This window comes from Globicephala melas, chromosome 9 (assembly GCF_963455315.2).
Source record: "Globicephala melas chromosome 9, mGloMel1.2, whole genome shotgun sequence".
Lineage (NCBI taxonomy): Eukaryota > Metazoa > Chordata > Mammalia > Artiodactyla > Delphinidae > Globicephala > Globicephala melas.
Window position 1 is genome coordinate 95,853,962 of NC_083322.1, and position 22,908 is coordinate 95,876,869.

Here is a 22,908-nt window from a genome sequence, read left to right on the forward strand (position 1 = left end):
TATGTTTTTACTGAATCTTGTCACCAAGGACAGAGAGCCTCATCCAAAAAATCTGGACCTACTCCGAGGCATGTTCAGGGGGATAAATTATTTGTTTGGGGTCGAGAAGAGACACCATTACTCAGCCATAAAAAGAAACGAAATTGAGTTATTTGTAGTGAGGTGGATGGACCTAGAGTCTGTCATACAGAGTGAAGTAAGTCAGAAAGAGAAAAATAAATACCGTAAGCTAATACATATATATATTTTAGTATAACACATACTAAAAAAAAAAAAGTTTCTGATGAACCTAGGGGCAGGACAGGAATAAAGATGCAGATGTAGAGAATGGACTTGAGGACACGGGGAGGGGGAAGGAGAAGCTGGGACAAAGTGAGAGAGTGGCATGGACATATACACACTACCAAATGTGAGATAGATAGCTAGTGGGAAGCAGCCGCATAGCACAGGGAGATCAGCTCTGTGCTCTGTGACCACCTAGAGGGGTGGGATAGGGAGGGGATATGGGGATATATGTATACGTATAGCTGATTCGCTTTGTTATAAAGCAGAAACTAACACACCATTGTAAAGCAATTCTACTCCAATAAAGATGTTAAAAAGAAAAAAAAAAAGAAGAGACACCAGGCTGCCCAGCCCAGGTGCTGGTGTCCACCCCATGGCCACGCAGGTCACTGACACTCCCGGCTGTCCCCTTTCCATATTGGGCCCAGCAGCACTCAGCCAGAGAGCAGCTCTGAAACTGCATCACAGCACGTGGTCCGAGCTGGTAAGAGTCCAAGTGTGTACATCATGTCAAGATAGTAATTGCTTCACTCTGGGTGGCAGAATTACGGGTAATTTTTATTCTTTATATTTTTTCCCCAACTTGGACAACAATCTTGTGTTACTTTTATCATAGGGAAAAATATTGGTTTTTTTTTTAGAAGTTTGATCCTGTCTCCAGGGAGCACAAAGCCACTAGTTAAATATGATGAGGGTGTGTCATAAAACCCACTATGGTAACATTTGCCCTGGAATTAAAAATCTAAGCTGATATTCCATGACCTCAGATGGGAACCAGAAGCCACAAGAAGGGGCTGGAGGAGGAGGCTGTCCCTCTCCGGCCCAGGAGGCCCATCGCGGGCCCAACACGTGGCCATGTGAGGAAGAATCCAGCATCCTAACTCTGCCTGCATCCTATGATTTTCTTTCTACAAAGTTGAGGCATCATTTCTGAATGTCCAAATGAACATCGTAAAACCCACCATAGACATGGTGGGTTTAATTTAACCCAGTCTGGTTGGCAGGAAGTGTGTCCTGGCTCTAAACCACCAGTGGGAACCTGGGAGGACACCTCCACCCCACCGCGTCCCCCGGCGGACAGCAGGATGTGGGACCGGCCAGCAACCCCGAGCAAGCCCTGTGACCTCTCAGAACTGCCGCACCTACTCATCCCTGCCAGCCTCCCTCCCTTCCGGGGCCCTGGCCCCAGGGACCTGCCTGGACTCAGAAGACCACGGCAGTGACCCCCAAGCAGGCCCGTGGAGAGAAGGCAGTCAAAAGGCTGCCCATCCCACCCAGGACCCATCAGCACCCCGGGCACCCCAGCCCAGTACCCCCTCCTGAGGGAGGTCCCAAGAGTCCTCCTGCGCAGCCAGACCCTGCCCTGCCCACCGCAGTGATGGGCAGGCAGCGGGTGACCCCAGGAGGGGCCAACCAGGCACCTGCCAGGGCTGTGGAGGCCACGGTGCCTCGAGCCCAGCCGAGAGGCTCGAAAGGGCCCTCCCAGGGCTGTGGCCTGGTGCCCTGAGGGTCCGGGTGCCCGGAGCTGCCCTGAGGCCCAGGCACCTGTTGCTTGTGGCCCTGCTACCACGTCGGCTGGCGTTTTGTTACGGAACATTGGGACGTGTCTCGGAACGTGAGCCACACCTGTGCAGATTTGAACGCAAGGACGAGTGAGCCCCGAGAACCCACCCCACTGACACCCCCGTGCATCCTGTCCCCAGAGGGCGTTGGGCCCCCTTTCCAGGGTCGGTCCCTGCATCACCCCTCACGTGCCCTGCCTCTGGGGTCTGAGGGCGACCTCTGAAATAGGACACGGAAAAATGGGGAGCCAGGGAATGAGGGCACAAGCTAAGCTCCCCGCCAGCCTCCAGAACCCCACCCTGTCAAGGCGAGACCTCTCCGCCCTCCTCCCCGCCACAGACCCAAGGCCAGCACTGACCGTGTCCCGGGGACCCATGAGACACTGGTCCTGGGTCCCAAGGAGCAGGTGCAGCAGTGTCGTGATCCCTGAGGACAACAGAGTCAGGGGTGCGGGGGATGGTGCTGCCTGAAGGAGACTCAAGGGGGCGCCGGAGTGGGGCTTTGGAGGAGCGTGCCATTCATGCGGGCACAGACTCGGTTCTCACACTCCCTCTGATGTGAAGCTCTAGGGAACCCCTGAGTTCAGCCATCTCTTAAATGCTCGGGTGCCTGACAGATCCACACCCCACATGGAGACCAGCCTAAGTGCCTGCGGGCCTGTAGCCAAAAAGCGACCGTCTTGCGTCTGGGGCAACCTGACGTGCACGCGACACTTACACCTGCTCCCGCGAGGGGGCCGGCAGAGGCAGAAACAAGCTATTTATTTCTCCTAGCAGAGAAACACCCCATCGATAAAACACAACATTCACTTATACTCTATAAAAGCGCTTATCAAACAAAACAAAAAGCACTTTACTCAAAGACACCAGCGACACTGGACCTGCCATCACCAGCTGTCACCCGCCTGAGCTCCTGTCACAGCCCCTGAGGCCCCAGACCCTCAGCTCTGTGGCCCGTGCCCCAGCAACGCGGGACCTGGAAGCTTCTGGGTGATTCTGCCTTGATCTCTGTGCAGGCCCACCCTGCACTCTGGGGGCCCCCGAGGTGTGGCGCCGGGTGACCCGGGAAAGGAGGTGGCCCCGTGCAGCCCTGCACGCCTCACACTGGGTGCACACCCCACACAGGATGGCAGCTCCCAGACCCCAGGAGCCCCCAGGAGGCGGGGAGGGGCCCGCTTGGGGTTGTCACTGTGCCGTGGCTGGCACCCATCACTGTGAAGGGGATGGGTCAGGGGACCCCAAGGGGCAGGAAGAGACAGGCGCTGCCACAGGTGACCACAGGGGGGCGCTGTCCACTCACTGTAAGCGTTAACTTTGACTTCAATAACTCCCCGTGGAATGGCAGAGAGACTCAAACCGGCTCTTCCCCGCCACGAACTAACTCATCAACAGGGCGAGTCCTCCCAGGCAGGGACCCCCAGGTGGGGGCAGCCGGAGCTGAGTCAAGAATGAAGAGGTAGCAGCTGAGGGCAGGGCGGGAGATGCCGCCCTTGGAGGTGGGAGAGGATGTCCGTGGGCCCTGCTGCACCCTGCAGGGTGGGGCGCACGGTCGAGAAACAGGCACCCAGAGGAGCTCAGAGTCCCCAAGGCCAGGACTGGACCTGAGGCTGGTGGCCTCCCTCACAGCCTCCCAGTGACGGCCGCCTTCCCAGCCACCACCTGCTCCCTGGCTGTGGGTGACTCACAGCAGAGCGGGGCGGTTGGGGGGTGAGAGGAGTCAGGAGAAGGGCAACGGAGGGACGTGGGTGGGCGCCTGGCCCCTCGCCAGCTGCCACGAGCGGCAGCAGTGCCGTCACCAGCAGAAGGACACCCGCGAGGCGCCGGGCACGGGCAGAGGAAGGACGGGGCGGCGGGGGGAAGACAGGAGGCCCAGCCGTGAGGAGGGGCTGCCACCCTCTCCCCGGGGCTCGGCCTAGGACAAGTGCGGCCACGTCCCGGGAAGTCAGGAGTAAGGACAGGTCAGGCTGGACCGAACATGAAACCCCGCGTGGAAAGCCCACACCGCCTGGCACGTGGAGGGGTTCAGGAACGCTCTCTCCTCCCCGATGCCTACTGGACCCCCCTAGGCCCTGGGGCCGGGCGGGCTGTGTTCACTGGGGAGACCCCACCTGCACAAGGGTCTCTGCGGGCTTCTGCATTTCCCCCCCCCCCGCCCACCCTGGCTGGAGGATGACCTGGCCAGGGAGAGCTGGGGATGAGGGGATGGCAGAGGGCTCTGCTGGGGTCCTGGCCTGGGACATGGGAGGCTGGGACACGTCAGGGAACCGGCTGGAGATCGTGGGCCACCGTGGCTGCTGCCCAGGACACTCCACCAAACTCAGCAGCTCCTGGACACCAGTCAGCAGGGATCTGAGCTTCAGGTCGGGGTCAGGCCCCCGCCCCAGGGTCACCATCCATTTCTGCACTGAAGCACAGACGCCCACCCCTTGTGGCCAAGGCCCCAGGGGAGAAGGATGCCCACGGCGAAGGGGTGGACAGGCTGCGGGGCGTGGGAGTGTGCGTGTGGCCAGGCCCCAGAGGGTGACATGTCTACAGAATCACCTTCCTGAACACGCAGCATGGGGGTGCGGGTGTGGCTGGAGGACGGCAGCTGCGGGGAGTCCAGGCAGCAGCCCCTGCCCTTGGCTGCCTCGCCTGTCCTCACCCGGGTGGGTGTGACCAAAGGCCAGGCGTCCTGCGCCAGCCAGAGACAGTGCCTCCCCTCCCCGGGGGGGGAGGTCAGATGCCCACGCTGCCCACCTCAGGAGGTCCGAGGACAGCCGTAGCCTGCAGGGCTAGGGGCAGCTCCCACGTCCCATCCTGGCTGTCCAGCTGTTGGCTCCACAGGGTCGGGGGCTGCCCAGGCTCCTGTTCCTTCCAGGCTAACTCAGCAGTGAACCCAAACCAACGTCGTCAAGCTGGGGTGCAGCAGGCTCGCCTATGGGCCGGGCTCGGATGGCCACTGGGACACTGGACACAGGGCCCTGAACGGGACCAAGTCTTGTTCTCTGAGTCTGTTTCCCACGTGTGAAAAGGGTTGGTGGGTGTTCCCAGGGAGAGGCCACGGAAGAGAGGAAACCCCAGCTGCCGGCCCGTCCCCGCTGCCTGCCCACAGAGCTGGGCACCTGGCCTGTCATCCTCGCTGCTGTTCTCGCTTCCCTCCTCCAGCCTCCGTCCAACACGACACTCAGGACCCCAGCAGTTGTCTCCTCTCCAGGGGCTTCTATTCTTCCAGAGGGAGGTGGGGGTCCGCGGCTGCATTGGACAAGGGCAAGGACCCACTGTCCCCAGTTGACCCGCGTCACTGGGCCCCGGGATGCGTCATCCGGGGTTCCCTCCTCTCCTTCCCACCCGTCTCCACCACCTACGCCATCGGATGGCACAGAGAGCTTTCTAGACTCTTCAGAGGCTCACGGATATCCACATCCCACTTCATGCGGGCTCACAGTAATCACTGCCCAGCATCAACTCCTTCACTCAACGTGTCCCAAAGCTGTCAGGGTCCAGGGGAACAGAGCGCGGGAACACGGGCCGGAAGCTCTTGTGGTTCCAAGCTGCTGAGTCAGACTCTGCTAGGACATCCTGGACATTCACAGCAGCCAGCGGGGTCCACAGCAGCGCCCACGGCACCCTCCAGCCTGCGCACCTCACCCTACCACCTACAGTCCTGCCCTCAGGGTCCCAGGAAGGGGATGAGCAGGCCTGGGGGTGGGTGGACCAGGGCAGACAGAGGCCGGTTCAAGCGTAAGCACCAGCACCCGCTGACCCTGGAGGCTCCCACCTCAGCTTCAGCCCCTTTCTGGGTGCAGCAGGGACAGACTGCAGGAGAAGACAGAACTTTCGGGAAGGACATCCCCAAGCCAGGGCCTCGGTGGCTCTCGCCTCCTGACGGGGCTCGGGGGCTGGCACATGTGGGAGTGACCCCAGGGGCAGCGCAGGGCCTACAGCGGGGTCTGACCATCCGGTCACTGTCAAGGGCTACAAGCTGGTTCGGGAGCTGGAAGAAGGTCACAGGGGAGCGTTGCCCTGGGACCCTGGTCGCTCCTCTGCTCCAGAGCACAAGAGCGTCTGCGGGTGGCCTCGGATTAGCCTCTGCTGTCCGCTCTTCGGCTCTCCAGGGCTCCCCGCGACATAGGGCTGTTATTAACATCGCCTCCAACTTTCAGGTGTAGGACGCGGCACAGGAAGGCCGTGGGGTAGGGCCTCGGAGCTGGGCCACCAGCCGGGGGGCTGGCGTGGAGTCCTCAGCCATCCTATGGTCTTTCTCCTGGGGCTTCTCAAGCCTCCAACGGGCTAACATGCTTGACCCCAGCCTCCTCACCCAGGGAGCATCTAGGGCCCTGGGGGCATCCCATCCTGCTCTGCATCCAGCACTGGGGTCCCCAGGAAGGTCTAGTCACGCTTCAGGCCCTGGCGGGCACTGGCAAAGCCGTGATTATGAAAAGAGCTGCTCCCATGGTAGTTTCCTGTGTGTGTTTTCTTTTTAAAAGGCGGCACGCAACCAGCCATGATGACACCAGCGTCACCTGGCAGCCACACAGCCCAGGGAGGGCACCTGTGTGGGTCCTGCAGCTGCCACTGCCTCGTTGGGACAAAGAAAGGGCCCTCGAGGGGCAAGGACAAGCTGCCAGGTGTATGGGAGCTGGGCCAGCGACGCTGCCGCTCCCCACACCGCAGCGCTGAGGCCTCTGAGCTGTTAGCTGGCCATGTGGTCCCCAGAGCCCTCCCTCTGCGGTCCCCGTGGCCCTTCAGCTGCTCCTCCATGGGAACAGATTCGCCCTCTTCAGGCTCAGAGCCGTCATCACCCAACACGGGGCACAGCTCAGCTCTGAAACAGACGTGGCATTTCATGATGTAAGGCCTGGCACTGAGGCCCCGTGTGATGTGCTGCCCTGATGTCTGGTGAAACCGGGAGGGCCCGAATGGCCTAGCTGTAGGCTTCCCCAGCCCGCTCACCCAGCCAAGCGGCCCTCCTCCCAGGCAGACCAGGAGCAGAGCAGACCCATCCCCAACTGGTGGCCTCGGTCCCCTGCCAGCAAGGAATTATTCAAACAAGCAACCACATTCCCCTGGGGCAGCCAGGGGCACCCCACTCTCTGGTCACCTGCTCATTCTGCCCCAACTGCACCCGAAGTGGCCTGCGTGACGTGCAGTGTCCTCCCCGGGCTCTGAGCCTGTGTGACACAGACTGCTGTCCATCTCAGCTGTCTGGGGTCCCCATCCTGTGTTTGGTCATGCCCACGACCCTAGGGCGGGCTCCCACGCTGACTAATAGGCAAAAAGGAGGTGATGTGAATAAAAATGACTACCTCTCGAGTCCTCAGTTTTGTCAACTGTAAAATGGGACAGTAGCACCCTCCAGTACAGTAGGCCATGGTGACAGCAGGAGCCCACCAGTGGCCTCCTCCTTTCCTGCTTCCTTCCCCAGCCCCAGTGCAGTACGTCCTATGCCGGGGCTGGGGTCTCATCACAGCCCACCCCAAGATAGCACCCGTGACACTGCCACAGCACGGCGTGCTTTCCAGGCTAGGGCATGGCCCCCAGAGGGTGCAGGGCTTATTCTGTCAGGGTCCTACTCAGACTCAGCAAGGCCTCTGGGACGCCTCCCTCCACCAGCCTCCTCCTTCCATCTGTAGTTACTGGTGGCCCAGACCACCACCTCCCAACAGACCCCTCCTCCAGCTCAGTTCTTGAGTTGAAAGCGCTCTGCTCCCCCCACCTCTTCATCATGTTCATTAGGGACTTACTGTGCGCAAAGCACAGCCTTGGGCTCAGGGAGGGAGACCAAGAGGCCCCTGCGCCCCGCCCTGCCCAACCCCACCCCCCGGAGCTGGGAGACAGGCTGTGCGGAGACAGAGAGCCAGTCTGCTGGGAGCCGGGGGCTGCCGTGCTGACCAAGACAGCGGGTCCTCAAGCCTGTGGCTGCCCCTCTGACCCTACGCTCACCTCCAGGGGGGCCCTTGGTGCATGTGGGGTGCACAGGGCTGCCAGTAAGGACCCCCCCAGATTTGGGGAATGACAGGAATGGCTGATAAAACAACCCCACAAGGGCCCAGGAGTTCGTGGAGATTTCCTCCCAGTAACCCTGGACCAGTCCCCCTTTTAGGCGCTGCCACCTCCCCACCCTCTCTTGACCCTCTACAGCTCAATGGGGTGGGCACCGCTGTGGCCTGAGTTCACAGAGCATCGCTATCAGGCCCCCCCCAGCCCCTGGGACTCAGGGTTCACAGAGGCAGCCGTGCCCCAGAAACAGACACACCCCAGAACCAGGGAACAGGGCCACGGAGCTGCCACATTCTCCTCCTCACAGGTGAGGCCACCAAGCACACGGAGGGGGTGTCCACCAGGACCCCTGCCCACACAGCCTGGCCTCCACCCCCCTTTCTTCTCCTCTCCTGCCTTCACTCCAGTTTGGGGAAGTTCTGATTTAGCCTGTTTGAATAATGAATTAATGACAAAGACCTCTTCTCTCAACAACTCTGTTTGGCATTGCCTGATAAAACACAAAATGACCAGTTAAATCTGAATTTCAGGTAAGCAACAAGTTTTTTTTCATATAAATATGTCCCAAGTTCAGATAAATAATTTTCTAATGCAAGTATGTCCCGTGCAGTTTGGGACGTATTTGTCTTCAAAGATTTTTCACAGCCTATCTGAAATTCAAATTACTTCTAAATCTGGCCACTGCAGCCGGTTCCCTCATTGCTCCCCCATCCTCCCCCTGGCATGAGACTGGGGGAGGGTCCCCCCCGCCCACAGGGTCCCCCAACTTTCCCTCTTCCTCCCTCCCCACCTGCAGGTGGGCGCCCCCAACTCCGCAAAAACCCAAGTCCTGGCAACAGAACCCGGGAGGGATGGGTCTGTCCAATTAAAGACTGAGCCTGGGGCCAAGGAAGGGACCCTCCTACTCCACCCACCTTCCGGGTCCCTAGGAAGCCCCCTCCCACTACCCAGGGTCCCCTGGAGCCCCGATTCGAGAGCAGGGTCGATCAAAAGCTGGCTGGGGGTTTGGGACATACTTATTCTAAAAAAATATTGTTTATCTGAAATTGGGACATTATACGGTGAGGCCCTGACTCCGCCCCTGGGGCGCTAGGAGCTGCCAGGGAGGGGCAGGGGCGGGGCCGCGGAATAGGCGGGAGGGGTGCCCAGGCTGGGGAGGGGTGCCCGAGGGGGGAGGGGGGAGGGGACGGGAGGGGAGCCCAGCGCCCGCGGCGCATGCTCAGCCGACCCTGCAATGCGGCGCCGCGTCCTCCGGTAACCCAGTTCCGCGGATTCCCCCGCGCCCGTTATCCTCTGACTCGGTCGTCTTCCCGTTTGTGGGTCGCGGGGGGCCAACAGCAAAGCGGCAGCGCCGGCTGCAGCAGGAAAGCCCCCGGTTCCTGCTGGGCGAAGGCTTCCGGGCAGGTTTGGCCGGGGTGCAGGCTCAGCCCCAGAGCCCCTAGGGGCCAGACAGCTCCGCCCTGTCACAGCTCCGGCAGGGGTGCCCCCCAAGGCAGAAGGGGCCACACAGGCCCTGCGGAGGGGGTGGCCCCAGGTGAAGGTAGCTGGGGGTAAACTGGGCATCAGCTTGGGGGCGGGAGGAGGCTCAGAAGTGAGCCCCAGATCTCAACGTCTGTGGCCTGTCTCACCTGTGCGCTGAGTCCCTCACCTGTGCGGTGACTCCCTCACCCGGGCCGTGAGCCCCACCTATGCAATCAGCCTCCCACCTGTGAGGTCAGCACCACCTGTGAGGTCAGCTCCCCACCTGTGAGGTCAGCCCCCCACCTGTGAGGTCAGCCTCCCACCTTTGAGATCAGCCCTCTACCTGTGAGATCAGCCCCATGCCTGTGAGGTCAGCCCCCCACCTGTGAGGTCAGCCCCCCACCTCTGAAATCAGACCCCCACCTGTGAGATCAGGCCCCTACCTGTGAGGTCAGCCTCCCACCTGTGAGGTCAGCCCCCCATCTGTGAGGTCAGTGCCCCACCTTTACAATCAGCCCCCCACCTGTGAGGTCAGCCCCCCCACCCATGAGGTCAGCCCCCCACCTGTGAGGTCAGCCTCCCACCTGTGAGGTCAGCCCCCCCACCCATGAGGTCAGCCCCCCACCTGTGAGGTCAGCCCCCCCACCTGTGAGGTCAGCCCCACACCTGATCCACCCTGAGTCCTCCGCAGCTGGGTGAAATCTAGAGCCGCCCGTGTCCCAGGCTCTGCTCATTATGGCTGTGGGATCCTGAGCACGTCTCTGCTTCTGTGGGACACAGTTTCCTCATCTGTGGAATGGGGCGCCCACCACCGACCTCGTGAAAACTGCTGCTGAGGGTCAGGACACAATAAACGCCTAAGCCCTCGTTCCTGTGCAGGGTCCTTCCCCCGAGTTCAGCTGCAGGCCGGGGTCATTTCTGGGACACCTGCTCCCTGGACACTGGGGGCCAGTAAGTACTAATGGAGCTCAGTCCATGGGGCTCCCTCCAAAGGCCAACAGACCAGCCCCTTAGTGCTGGCAGTGAGCGAGGGGAGGAGGAGGGGGAGGGGACGCAGGAGCAACAGGAAACCTTTGTAAGCCTCATGGGCCCGATGCTCTCCTTATCCCCCCACCCCGTCAATTAATTTTCCTCTAACTGCTTTTGTTAACAGTAGTTTAATAATCTCCCATTATTCAGTACATTCACAGCCTCTGAATGCCTCACAGTCCTCTATTTAATTATTAAATTAAAAAAATCTAACTCTTCCTGCCTTGGGCACAAGCTGGGTGTAACCTGCAGTGTCCTCGTGGCCTCAAGGACTGCCAGCTACCGGGTGGGACAGTGTTTGTGTGTCCAGCACCAGCATCGTCCTCCTGCTGCTCTCCTTATCCCTGGAAGCCTTGAAGGACTAAGCCCGTCTCCTCAGCCCAGGAGTGGACACCTTCCCTGCAGTGCTGAGTGAGCCCACTCCGCACTGCACTGAATATGAAGCCGGCACAAGTGGGGCCTCCCCTCCGGCCTCTGGGTCCAGTCTCCACTTCCCCACTCTCCCTCTTTCTAGAGTGCTTGCCTGGCGTCCTCCTCCCCACCCATGGGCCGCTCCCCTCCACCCGTGCCTTCCAGGACAACAGGTGGGGCAAACATCTCTGAAATGGCCTTTGTGGGAAGGGGACCGGTCTGGCGTCAGGACCCTCTGCTGGGAGCATGTTGGACCCTGCAGAACACAGGTGCAGGCTGCACGGTGGTCACCAGGATTCAGGGAGGAGCAGTGGGCTCCAGGCCTCCCCTCCCTGCTTCCCCACCACCCTCAGTCTTCACCATGGAACTTCTCCTGAACTTGGACCTCCCAAATGCTCAGGCGCTCAGTGACCAGGGGCCTCCCCTGCAAACCCCACCCTGCAGCAAACCCTCTTCTAGACCTCACTCCACCCAGTCCCTATCCCAACTTCACACCTGGGAGACTAACCTCACTCCAGCACAGACTACACATCTGCTCTTTCAAAATCCATTCACTCGGGCTTCCCTGGTGGCGCAGTGGTTGAGAGTCTGCCTGCCGATGCAGGGGATGTGGGTTCGTGCCCTGGTCCGGGAAGATCCCACATGCCACAGAGCGGCTGGGCCCGTGAGCTGTGGCCGCTGAGCCTGCGCGTCCGGAGCCTGTGCTCCGCAACGGGAGAGGCCACAACAGTGAGAGGCCCGCGTACCACAAAAAAAAAAAAAAAAAAAAAAAAATCCACTCACTCAAAACATTCATTCATTCATTCAAAAACATGGAGAGCTCAGCACCTGTCAGGGCCTGAGCAGGGTGTGGAAGACACAGTGGTGAATGAAACAGATGAAGTCCTGGCAGTCTCGTGGGAGAGACAGCCAATAAATAAAAACAGGGTGCTTAGGTCCCAGATTCCCACTGGAGGCTCAGGGGAAACCCCTCTGAGGAAGTGCCATCAACAGGAGTTAAGCAGATACAAAGTTTAGGAAAAGCATTTCCAGAGAGAAGGCAGGTGCAAAGGCCCTGGGGTATACAGAACCAGAAAAGACCAAGTGCCTGAGCAGAGCTGCTGGGAGGTAAGGAGAAGACAGGGCCAAAGGCTGAGTGTCAGGCCAGGTGAGAACTTTGGGTTTTATGGAGCCAGTCCCCAAAGGCTGGTAAGGAGAGGGTGGGATGTTCCTACGTGTGTTTTCCCAGGCTCTGGGCCGGGAGCTGGGAAGGCCCAGAGACGAACCCACTGCATTTGCCCTCAAGGAGCAAGTGATCAATGAAGAAATGTCTAAGGTGACTGCTTCGGGACCTGGGGGGTTCCAAGCTGGATGTGAGGGCCCAGGGAGGCTTCCTGGAGGAGGAGTCCTGGAGCCTGCAGGCTGGGCAGGATAGTCTGGCAAGAAAGGGGGAAGAAGGCAGCAGGTGCCCTGGCAGCACCACACTCAGCCAGCTCCTTCCAAGCACCTTAGTCCTTCTCTCACCCTCACAATGCCCCTCTGAGGTAGATATCAGATTTATCCCGATTTTACGGCTGGGGAAACTAAGGTACAGGGTGGCTAAGTAACATGGCCAGGGTCATACAGTAAGGTGGTCAGGGCCGTGCGGCGACAAGACCAAACCCAGCAGCCTGGCTGCCCCCATTGCTGGTCCACGCTCAGCGTAAATATGAGGGTCGGGGGCCCAAGATCCTCTCCCCTCACCCCTTCCACTGTCCACTCAGCTCGGAAAGCCCCGAAAGGGGCTGGAGAGGGTCAGACGATCCCTGGGTCCCTGCACAGGGGGTGCCCGTTGTTTCTCGAATCCTTCTCCGTTACAGAAACATGCTGAACACTATGGGTGACATGGCGGCCAGCCTGGGATCTGCTGCAAGATATATGGGCAGGGGTGGGAGATGGGGAGGGGTAGAGATGAAAACTAAATTGCCTGGGAGCTGGAAGCTGTTGTGTCGAAGCTGGGGGCTCCTTCTATCATTTTTTCTATATTTGGGGATGTTTGAAATTTTCCATAATGACGAGGTAAACGGGGGGAACAAATGCCCAAGACCTCCACAGACCTGGGCAATGCAGGGGCCCAAGAGTAGAGGCAAAGCAGGGGGTGTCCTGGCTTCCCTGGCCCGGAAGGTGGTCCAGAGGGAAGGTGACAACAGACAAGGGCTGGCTGCTTCGATTCCAGACCAGTCCGGCCTGGCGGCGCTGCCTGCCACCATCCAACCCAGGCTACGCCCAGCCAGGAAGGAGACTGAGGCCAGGCGCAGGGCTGACGGAGCCCCAGGTCTGCACAGCTCCACAGCGGTGCCCTTAGCAGGGGTCTCCGGGGGCTCAGCCTCCGGGACTCAATGGAAAGCAGGCTGGCTCTCAGGAAGTGGGCAGCAGGCCTGCTACGGCAGGGGTGGAAGAAAGAGCAGGTTGTAATTGTGGAGCATGAAAGGAATTTCAGACTTCCACTGCTTTTTTTTTTTTTTTTTTTTTTTTTGCGGTACGCGGGCCTCTCACTGTTGCGGCCTCTCCCGTTGTGGAGCACAGGCTCCGGACGCGCAGGCTCAGCGGCCATGGCTCACGGGCCCAGCCGCTCTGCAGCACGTGGGATCTTCCCGGACCGGGGCACGAACCCGTGTCCCCTGCATCGGCAGGCGGACTCTCAACCACTGCGCCACCAGGGAAGCCCTTCCACTGCTTTTGATCCTCCCGATTTATAGAACACTTTGAGGATATAAACAGGGGAGCGTGAGGTTCCTTGAAAGGAGCTGCATGATTCCACGGAAACATACACAGGTGGTTTTCTGCCTGAGTTCCACAAACTCCTATTCATCCTTCAAGACCCATCCAACCTCCCTGTTCTGTCCCCTGTGCTCCCACCCCTCGAATGGGGCTGTAGTGGCTTGTTTGGGTCTGTTTGCTCATCACCCCATCTTCAGTGCTGGGCACTGACTGGGAGAGGCTAGGTAAAGCTGGTGGATGAGTGAGGGTGTCCCTCATGAGTCCATGGGACCTCTGAAGGTGGGCTCGCTCTCCTCCTGTGGCCTGGCACAAGCCTATGGAATGAAGTGGAATGTTCCTCCTGCTTTAGAAACTCCACGGACACACTGTGCGGACACATCCCCCCGAAAACATCTGACACTGGTGGCTCACCACTGCCGCACACCCAGTGTCAGTAAACACGGAAGCTGCCCTGCATCTGGCGGCACCACGCACACAGCAAACGCTCGGTAAATATTAGCTTGTGCATTATGATTACGATCACAGTTTAGCTGCGGGATCTGAGCTTTCCCGACACGAACACCCCAGGGCTGTCTGGCTCGCAGACTCCTGTCTCTGCGGGGCCCTGTGTCATCCTCATCACCCGAGCACAACCAGCCCCTTGGCCAGGCTGGGACAGCAGCGCCCGCCCCTGGAAACACTCAACCCTGAAGGCCTGGGATGCAGCAGGCGCCCAAACAACACCTACACGCAGCTCAGCGAACCGCACAGCGGGCTCAGCCGCCTGCCCACACAGGCCGCCGGGCTGGAAACTGCAGACCCTACAGACGGAGGCGTTCTCAGCACCCGCCTCGGGGAGGGACTCGGGCCAGGACTGCCTACAGTCAAGGCCTCTCTGCAGAGAAGGAGCCTCTCTGTTGGCTCAGATTTGTGTCTGGGTGTTAAGTGGGGTCATGTGTGTGCCTGGAGGTGGGAGACCGTCAGGCCAGGGGCTTAGCTCCCTCTGCCAAAGGGGTCACCCAGCCCCTCCTGTCTGACCCTGGGGCTGGAGATCCGTGGGCTCCCCACAGCACAGGGGGCGGCAGTGGTGCTGCTACCTCACTGGGACGGCCCATGCCTCCACACCCACGCTGGAGGCCCCACCAGCGTGGGGCCTGCCTGGCTCCCGGCCCCCTGTCCCCTCGGTTCTGTGCTCTGACATCACCTGCTCAGGGCGGCACCTCCGCCTTGGCCTTGTCGCCCCATGTCATCCCCTGCCCCGACGTCCCGCCTCATCCCCGCCACGTGGAACTCCACTGGATCCCCCGAGGGCAGGGGTCTGTCCGTCTGCCCAGAACGGGCCGTCCCCCAGCAAGGGCTCTCGACGGTGCTGGATGGGGTGAGGCCACACGCCCGGGGCCAGCACCAAGCCCACCCCTGCAGACCCCGAGCCCTCCCCAGCATAGGCAGATGAGTCCCCACGTGCAGCCCTGCGTCCGGAAGACCGGCGGGGGCTGAGTTAGGAAACGTGCTGTTTGTGCCGCCCCTCAAGCATTGCCCTGTCACCCAAAGTCTTCAGGTCCCCGAGGCCCCCTCTGGCCCACAGTTCGTGGGCAGACGACCTTACCTGAGCACTTCAGCCACCTGGCCGCACGCCTCTCCCCGTCCAGCCCTGGGGAGGTGAGGCAGGGGCTCCACGAGCCTCCAAACCAGAGCGAGAGCGCAATTCCAGATGTGAGGGTGTGCGGGTGCCTCTCCCGGCCCCACTCGGCCACGGGCACCGTTCACGTCCCACTGCCCCCGCTCCAACTGTGCCCCCGTGAGCCACGGGCCGAGCCCGATCCCTCAGGACGGGCTCCAGCCCCGGCCCCCGGCCCTCGCCAGCCAGCACAGCCATTCCCTACCTCTGGCGGATAGCTTCTTGGTGTTGATGATCTTCGCTGCATACTCATGGCCGGTGCAGAGCTTGACACAGCGTCGGACCACAGAGAAAGCCCCCCTGGGGGAGAAATGGGAAACAGAGGCAGGGAGCCGATTAATCCCCCGGTGAACACCCAGCACCCGGTCATGAGGCCCAGCCTCTGTGCGAGGAAGGGGCGCCCCTCCCCCAAAACGACTCCCAGCCCACCCCGCCCAGTGCCAGCCCGGCAGGGGCCCCTTTCCCGGCAGCTGGCAGAGCCCAGCCGACTGGCACACCCAGCTCCTGCGAGACACCCCGCCTGGGCATCCTCATGGGCCAGCTGGACCGAGGGCCTCTAAGCGAGCATCCTCCCTCACTCTATGCCCAGGACGTGAGACCCAGTGAGTCCTCCCAGAGCAATGAACCCTGGCCCAGCTCCAGACAGCGGAATAGATTGGTGCAGCCTGCGGGGACTCTGTGAAGGTTCTGGAGGGAGGGAGAAGCATCGCATAATTAAGCTGCAAAGCTGGAGGCCAGGGCCCCCTCCCCCGGATCCTCCACCAACACTGCCCCAAGTTACAGCAGAGGCTGCAGAGGCCCATAGCAGAGGAGACGTGTACACGCCCACAGCATTAGTGCTCCTGAGAGGAGAGGGGACCAGCCTGGAGAGCCAAGAGAAGGGAACCCAGGAGAGTGGGTGACCACTGCCAAGGCCATCGAGACGTCCTGCACGTGGCCCCGAAACAGTGACCCTTGAGAGGAGGAAGTTTTGCAGGAGGCGGCACGGCAAGCCAGAGGCCAGAGAACAGGCCCGTGTGGGTCCAGGGCAGGCGTGGGGCACAGGCCGGAGGGAGCCTGGGGCCCGTCAGAAGGCCCTCCGCGGTATTCAACTTGTCACCACCGTCGGTTTAATTTGATTTGAGATCATCTTCGAGGAACATTAGACCCAGCACGTATGAGACACAGCCGGAACGGGAAATGTCTTGGGAAGGGTCCAGACTGGAGGCCGCTAGGGAGAGGTGGGCACAAAGGCCACAGGTGGCTGAGCAGGTGGGGCCAGGGGGGCTGGGGACACCCCTGACCGCAGGCCCCTCCCCCGCCTTCCCTCCCCAGAGGCCCTGCAGGCACGGCCTCCATCGGAACACAGCCTCCCCCCGACCCCCGTCATAACCCCACCCCGGAGCCCTGCTGCCCACGCAGCCTGAGAAGCCCACCAGCTGCCCGAACCCGGACTCTGGGCCCCAGGAAAGCAGTGTCTTAAACAGGGAACGCTTTTTCGCTCTAATCCTGTTTGAGATCAAAACGTCATTAAGACAGACTATTCACTTCCTTGGAAAATAAATAAATATTACGCTAAATCTATTTGAACATTTTCTTAACGACCCGGGTCTTTACGATCGCTAGCTGTGCTCAGAGCCGTAGCTTTGCTTTTCCAAAGTCAGCCAGGGAACTGGGCAGCGGCTGCCTCTGCGGGACGGGGAGCCGGGGGGCACAAAATTCACTCTACATTCTCTGTCCTGTGTGATTTTCTCACTACGTGCATGGGTTACATTCTCAAAATATTCTTTTTTTATTATTATTTTAAGAAAAATAACATAAAGAAAGGCTTTTTTTTTTTTGACCGGTGAGACTAGCTTGGGAGAGAGCGTGGTGAGGGGGAAAGGCCACATGCTTCGAGCAGGTCTGGGTTCAAGGCCTGCTCTGCACCGGGTTGCACCCTCTGAGCCTCAGTTTCCCCATCCATCTAAGGAGCGGGAAAGGCTCACAGAGCCACTGCGAGGGCCGCCCGAGGCTGCGTTGGCCTCACCCTCACCAGCCCAGCCCATCCCTGGTCTTCGAATCCACTTCCTGCCCAGGAGGGCGGAGGGCATCACACGTACAGGGCTGAGCCGCCACCCTTCGCGTTCTGGCCCCCAAAGCGCACGGACAACCACTGGCTCACGAGCCTCCTTGGGATAGAGCTTCCTATGCCAGAATCCGACCCCACGATGCTGGAAGTTCCCAACAGCCAGAGGGCTGCTTTCAGCATGGTGGGCGCCAGGCGAGGCACCAAGGGGCCCTAGGGTGAGCTCATCCCTGGAGGGGAAGGGACCCACGCAGCCTGTCCACCGGCTGCTGCCCAGCCAGGGTAAGTACAGGACTCAGTGACAGGGAGCCGGGAATCCTCCCTGGCGCACGGCAGGATGCGCATAAATAAAGTGAACGAGAGCCGGCAGCCAGATGGACGATCCTGGACAGGCTGCCCCACTGCCCCACATCTTCCAGCTCAGACCCTGCTCTCTCCTCCGTAGAAGGCTCTGGGTTGGTGATGAGGGCAGTGCCAAGCGGGCAGGAGCCAGACGCTGGAGGAAACCAGGAAGGCGGCAGGCACAGCTCCCGGCATCCAGCAAGCGCTCAATAATGGTGCTCACAGGCTGCACTCAGGCTGGCACAGGACCTGCTCCTGGACACAAGCCTTCCTCTCCTGGAGTCCTGCCTGCCGGGTGCGGGGGAGGGCACCTCTGGAGGCCCCTCTGGTGTAGGGCTTCTCCTGCCCCTGCTGCCCGGCCTGAAGAGAAGTTCTAGAAACAGCTGCCCGACCCCCGGGCCTGGCCACCGCTCCCTGGTCTGCCACGGGGCACCTGCACTCCAATGCCTGTCAGCTATAAGGGGGAACCTGGGCCGGCCTGGGGTGAGGCTGTGCCGGGCCCCTGGGGAGCCCTCAGAGCTCAGTCTCCCAGCTGAAGACACGTGGAAGTCGCCAGGAAAGCTTGGCCAGGCGCCTGCGGAAGCTCACGAGTTAGAGGGCTCTCGGTGACTTAACTACCCAGAGGGAGAGTGCAGGGAAGAGGCTCTGCCCCCGATGACCACCGCCCCTCGGGCAGCCCCTCAGCTCCCTTCTTCCATCCTTGAAGCCAGCCTCCCAGTCACCACCATCCCCCAGTCTCCTCCCACCCCCACCCCAGGCATCCGCCCCCTTCCTGGTCGCTCTGCTAGTTAGTCGAGGCCCATCACAAGGAAGCCCCCCAGAAGCGCCAGTGCCGTGCGGGCCATGGGCTGGGGGCCCCGACACCTTGAACATCACAGACAACAGTGAGGCCAGCAACCACCCTCCCTCAGTGCTCACAGCATCTGCCTCCCAGAAACTTACAGTCACCGAGACAACACCACGGACGAAGGGCCCGGGTCCGCATCCTAAGCGCATCCCCGCTGCCCCCAGGCAAACTCCTTTGCATCCTTCAAGACTCAATTCAGTACCTCCTCTCGGAAGTCTTTCCCAGCGCCCACAGGAAGTCAGCCTGGTCTCCTCCGGACGCCGATGCTGCACGTGTCTCGGCTCACTTTGCCCACTTCATTATAATTACTCATCTGTCCAGTTCTGGCCCTACGCTGTGGCTCTCCACATGCAATCGGGATGCTGGGGTCAGGCCCAGTGTCCAGACTGTGATAAGAGAGTAAGAGCACCACAGGTCGACTGTGGAGAGTGGAGATGCTGGACCTCAGCATGTGTCAGGCCAGCGGGACAAGAATGGGCAGCCTTCTAGAAGGACAGGGAGAGCCCGGGATGGGGCAGACTCTGGACCGCAGGCCAGCAGGAGAGGGTCACCTCCCGAGGCTTCCCTGGATGAGTGTAGGTGGGGGGATGTCTCCTGTGGAGCGGAGGTCACGGAGCCCCTGATCGAAGCAGGAGGCTCCCCACCGTACCCACAGATAGGCTGAGATGAAGATGCAGAAGCACACACAGACAGGGCGGACAGTGGACTGCATCCGGGTGGGACCTGCCTGCGCTGCCCGACACTCCGACCGTCCACGAACGGCGTGGCGGGTGGTGGCCGGCTGCAGGGTCAGCAAGGTCACCCAGCCGCAGCTTGTGGGGGAGAAGCCAGGAAGGTGGGGGTCTGGGTGAGGGTGAAGGTCAGGGAGGGTGAGAGTGAAGGTCTGGGTGCGGGTGAAGTTGCCTGGGAAGAGGGTGCGCCTGGTGGGGGGACCCCCTGAACCTCGAGGTCGCCACACAATGCCCGGTGTGGCACGTACTGCTGCGCTTGGGTTTCGAGTGATCTGAATAACGTGCTCAGAGGAGGAGGCTCCCGGGCACCAAGCATGTCATGGGGCTTTTAAAAATCAGGTAAAGCTAATGAAAGGAAGAAAACACTCTTTCAGTCCTTGCCGGCTGGTGGATCAGAAAGTGCTCTCCTGTCTGCTGTGGGACCACAACACCAGAGAGGCCGGCCAGAGAGAGGGGGACGTTAACGCCAGAGCTGCCTGGGGTCTGGTTTGCTGCAGGTGGGCGCCCAGCACTGCTGTGGCCGCGTGGACCCACGGTGGCACCCGAGGGTCAGTCTCTCGCCAGCGAAGGGGGTGACTGGCCCCTGCACACCGGGCAGACGCAGTGAGCCAGCCAGCGGCTCCCCATCCCCTTTACTCTCTCTTTGCTCCCCGTCCAACCTGTGGCCATGCCTCTGAGCTGCCCCCGTGACCGCCTGCCCGCTGCCACCTGGAACTTGCCCCCGACACTGATTACCTGCAGCCCCCATGGAGGCCCCCACTACGCCTGCTTTGGGGACCTGTCCGCTCCCTGCTCTGTTGGCCGAGCCCAGCTGCCCCGCCTGCCCTCTGCCCGCTGCCCGCTGAGCCGAGCTGGTGTTGGTGGGAGAGGCTGCTGGGGCGGGAGGGTCCGGTCTTGCCCTGTCCCCACGGCAGGGACACAGAAGCGCTGACCACGGATGCTGCTCTCGGGACCCTGCGTCCGGGGCCTGGGGTTGCAGGGCTTCCTCATGACGGTCACAGGCAGCACGTGCAGAGGTCCCGGCACGGAGCGGGCGTCAGAACCTTGCAGCCCGGGGAGCCCCTACTTGTGCTGCTCAGCGGCCGCTCCGCGCTTCCACTGCATCCCTCCCAGTAGACATTCCAGGGACGTGGCGGCTCCTGTCTCCACTGCCCCCATCCCTGGCTCCACCCTGCACCCGACTCCAGCTCTCTCCACCCAGTCCCGGCCTCGCAGGCACCTGCCTGCCTGCCACCAGGGCTGCGAGCTGTTTGCACAGCCCGGCGGCAGACACACCCGGTGGCCCAACAACCCGGGACATCCCATCCATACTCTGCTAACTCAGGTGCTCGGGAAGCAGGAATCCTGACAGCCAACCAGAGACAAGGGCCCACGCTCCGACCCGTCCACGGCCTTCTTAACTTTCACAGCCCAAAGCAGCCAGGAGTCCTGAGGGAAAGGAAAGGACCAAAGCCTTGTTTATCTGCTTTGTAAAGGCTCCCACACAGGGTGAGCGCAGGGGTGCCCGCTCAGTGAAAACAGCCCTCCTGGCCCCCGACTCCCCAGGCAGATCCACACAAGAAGAGCTTTCTGGAATAGGCTTAGCAGGCAGCAGAGGCACTTGGCTGGTCCAACGGTTTTATTTACCGCGTTAATTAACACATGGATGACCTGAACCAGCCTGAGGCCGGGTACGTCCATTCTGCCCGGTCTGGGCCGCCCCAAGTCTGGCTGAGGAGGGTCTGGGCCAGCACTCGGGGGCGGGGAGAGCGGGTAGCGGGGAGGACAGCCCAGCAGACACGCTCACTCACCATGCCAGGCCCTTGCTTGCTTGGATTTGTGGATTTAAACTACATCAAGCTGCTGCTTATGTGTGTGTTAGCAAAAATTTTTTTTTCTACCTTTGATTAAAATGACGGGGGAGGTCCCTTTATATTTTTAATCTGGACCTAAGCAATTTGGTAGAAAATAGGAACTTCTACATGAGGTTGTTGTGGGGGTTTTTTCCTGCTTATAATAACAATTTTGAAAACAGAATCCCTGCTCACAGCAGAAAATGGAGTAAACAAGTGGTTTCAATAGAGCGAGTCGAAGCCGCCTCCATCTCCGTAACCCGTTGTCTGGCGTCCCACGATGTCCCATGATGTTCTGATGTGTCTCCAGTGAGGTCTGCACCACAGGAAGGCTTTCCTCTTCAACACTCAGGAGACTCTTGCTGTTTCTGTTCTGCTTTTCCCTCTCACTACTTCCCCACCCTGTGAACGACTCTTCCACGGCACGATCCGGCAGCTACATACTGCTTCACTGGTGGACGCCGTCCAGGGACACCAGGAGGGTATGGGACCCTCCCCAGGCTCCCCGGCCTCGGGGTCAGAGCCGGTGAGGAGAGTGTGCTGGCTCCGAGGGGATCTGGGCAAGCGCGTGCCATGCTGGGCAGGAGCACGAGGTCCCAGCACAAGAGCGACGTCCAGAGCGCAGGCCCATGAGGGTTGCCCAGCATCCACCAACAGGACGGCACACAGAGCTCGGGGGACCGTGTCCCACTCCTGCCCAGGACCCAGAACGTCCTGGGTTCCAGGACAGGGCCTGAAGTAGACACACTAGAGACCGACACTGGACAACATGTAATCCCTGTGGTCTCTGCAGCATCCTGGCATGCCTTTTATCAGCGCGTGAGTTCCTGCTTTTATATTTAACATCACAATTTATATATTTCACATCACGCAATTCCCACTCTCTGACCTAGATCGCATATACTTGTCATCTTCACCATAGAGAATGCTCCTTCCATGGGTAGCCGAGTGCTTCCTCGATTGGCGGGCATTTGGGGTGTTTCCAGTTTCCCTGCTTGTAAATGCCTGCCGTAAACATCTCGGTTATTTCTGTAGGGTTTATTTCCAAAGGCGCAGCCGCTGGGTGATTTACAACCCACGCCAGCGATGAAAACGCCACCTCTTGCCACTTCCCCGAAGTCCGACCCTGGGCTTTCCAAGGTCCTTCCTTGGAATCCTGGCAGCTCCCTGGCCCCGACCTCTGAGCCTGGGCCAGAAATGCAAGTCTTAAGTCATCCGTGCTGTGCTAGGGTACTGGGGCCACCACAACACAGTACGTGGGCTGGGCAGCTGAAACAACAGAGATCGTCCCACAGTTCTGGAGGCCGGAAGTCCAAGACCAACATGTTGGCGGGGTCGGTTCCTTCTGAGGCTGTGAGGGAGACACTGTCCCAGGCCTCTCTCCAGCTTCTGGGGTTTTGCTGGTGATCCCTGGGGCTCCGTGGCTTGTAGAAGCATCACCCCCATCTCTGCCTTCATGTTCACATGGCATCCTCCCTGTGTGTCTCTGCCCAAGTTTCCCCTTTTCATAAGGACACAGTCCTACTGGATGAGGGCCCACCCTCCACCTCAGCTTAACTAATTACGTCTATGACAACCTTATTTCCAGATGAGGTCGCATTCTGAGGCACGGGGGTTAGGAGCCCACATCTGAATTTGGAGGAGACACAATTCAACCCATAGCACATGCTGGCCCCCAACTCTGCCTTATGGAATCTGCCACTGCAGACCATCATCACATATTAGCTCCACAGGATGTTCCCAGATGTTAGGTACGAAAAGGGTTCTGTGGGCAAAAAGGTTTAGAAACCAGTAAGTTAAAATGTTTTCCTTCCTTCCTTCCTTCCCTCCTTCTTTCCTTCCTTTTTTACTGCAGGACTTCCCAGGGCCTTTAACATGGTCATCTGTACTGTGAATTTCCAACCAGTGAGTATGAGGTACAGCCTTTCCCTAACTTCTTTGGCCAGAGAAATTTTTTTTTTTTTTTTTTTTGGTCTTCACTGT

At 60.1% G+C, this 22,908-nt stretch overlaps 1 protein-coding gene across 5 annotated transcripts in view; it reads right to left on the bottom strand.

The window, feature by feature from the left end:
- The window catches only part of CAMK2B (calcium/calmodulin dependent protein kinase II beta), a 94,637-nt gene that overhangs the window by 45,652 nt on the left and 26,077 nt on the right, over positions 1–22,908 (bottom strand). For all 5 annotated transcript variants that reach the window (XM_060304872.1, XM_060304869.1, XM_060304870.1 and 2 more), the window contains exon 2: positions 15,332–15,426. In XM_060304872.1, coding sequence (XP_060160855.1) covers positions 15,332–15,426 — 95 coding nt within the window. The remainder of the gene's footprint in view (positions 1–15,331; positions 15,427–22,908) is intronic.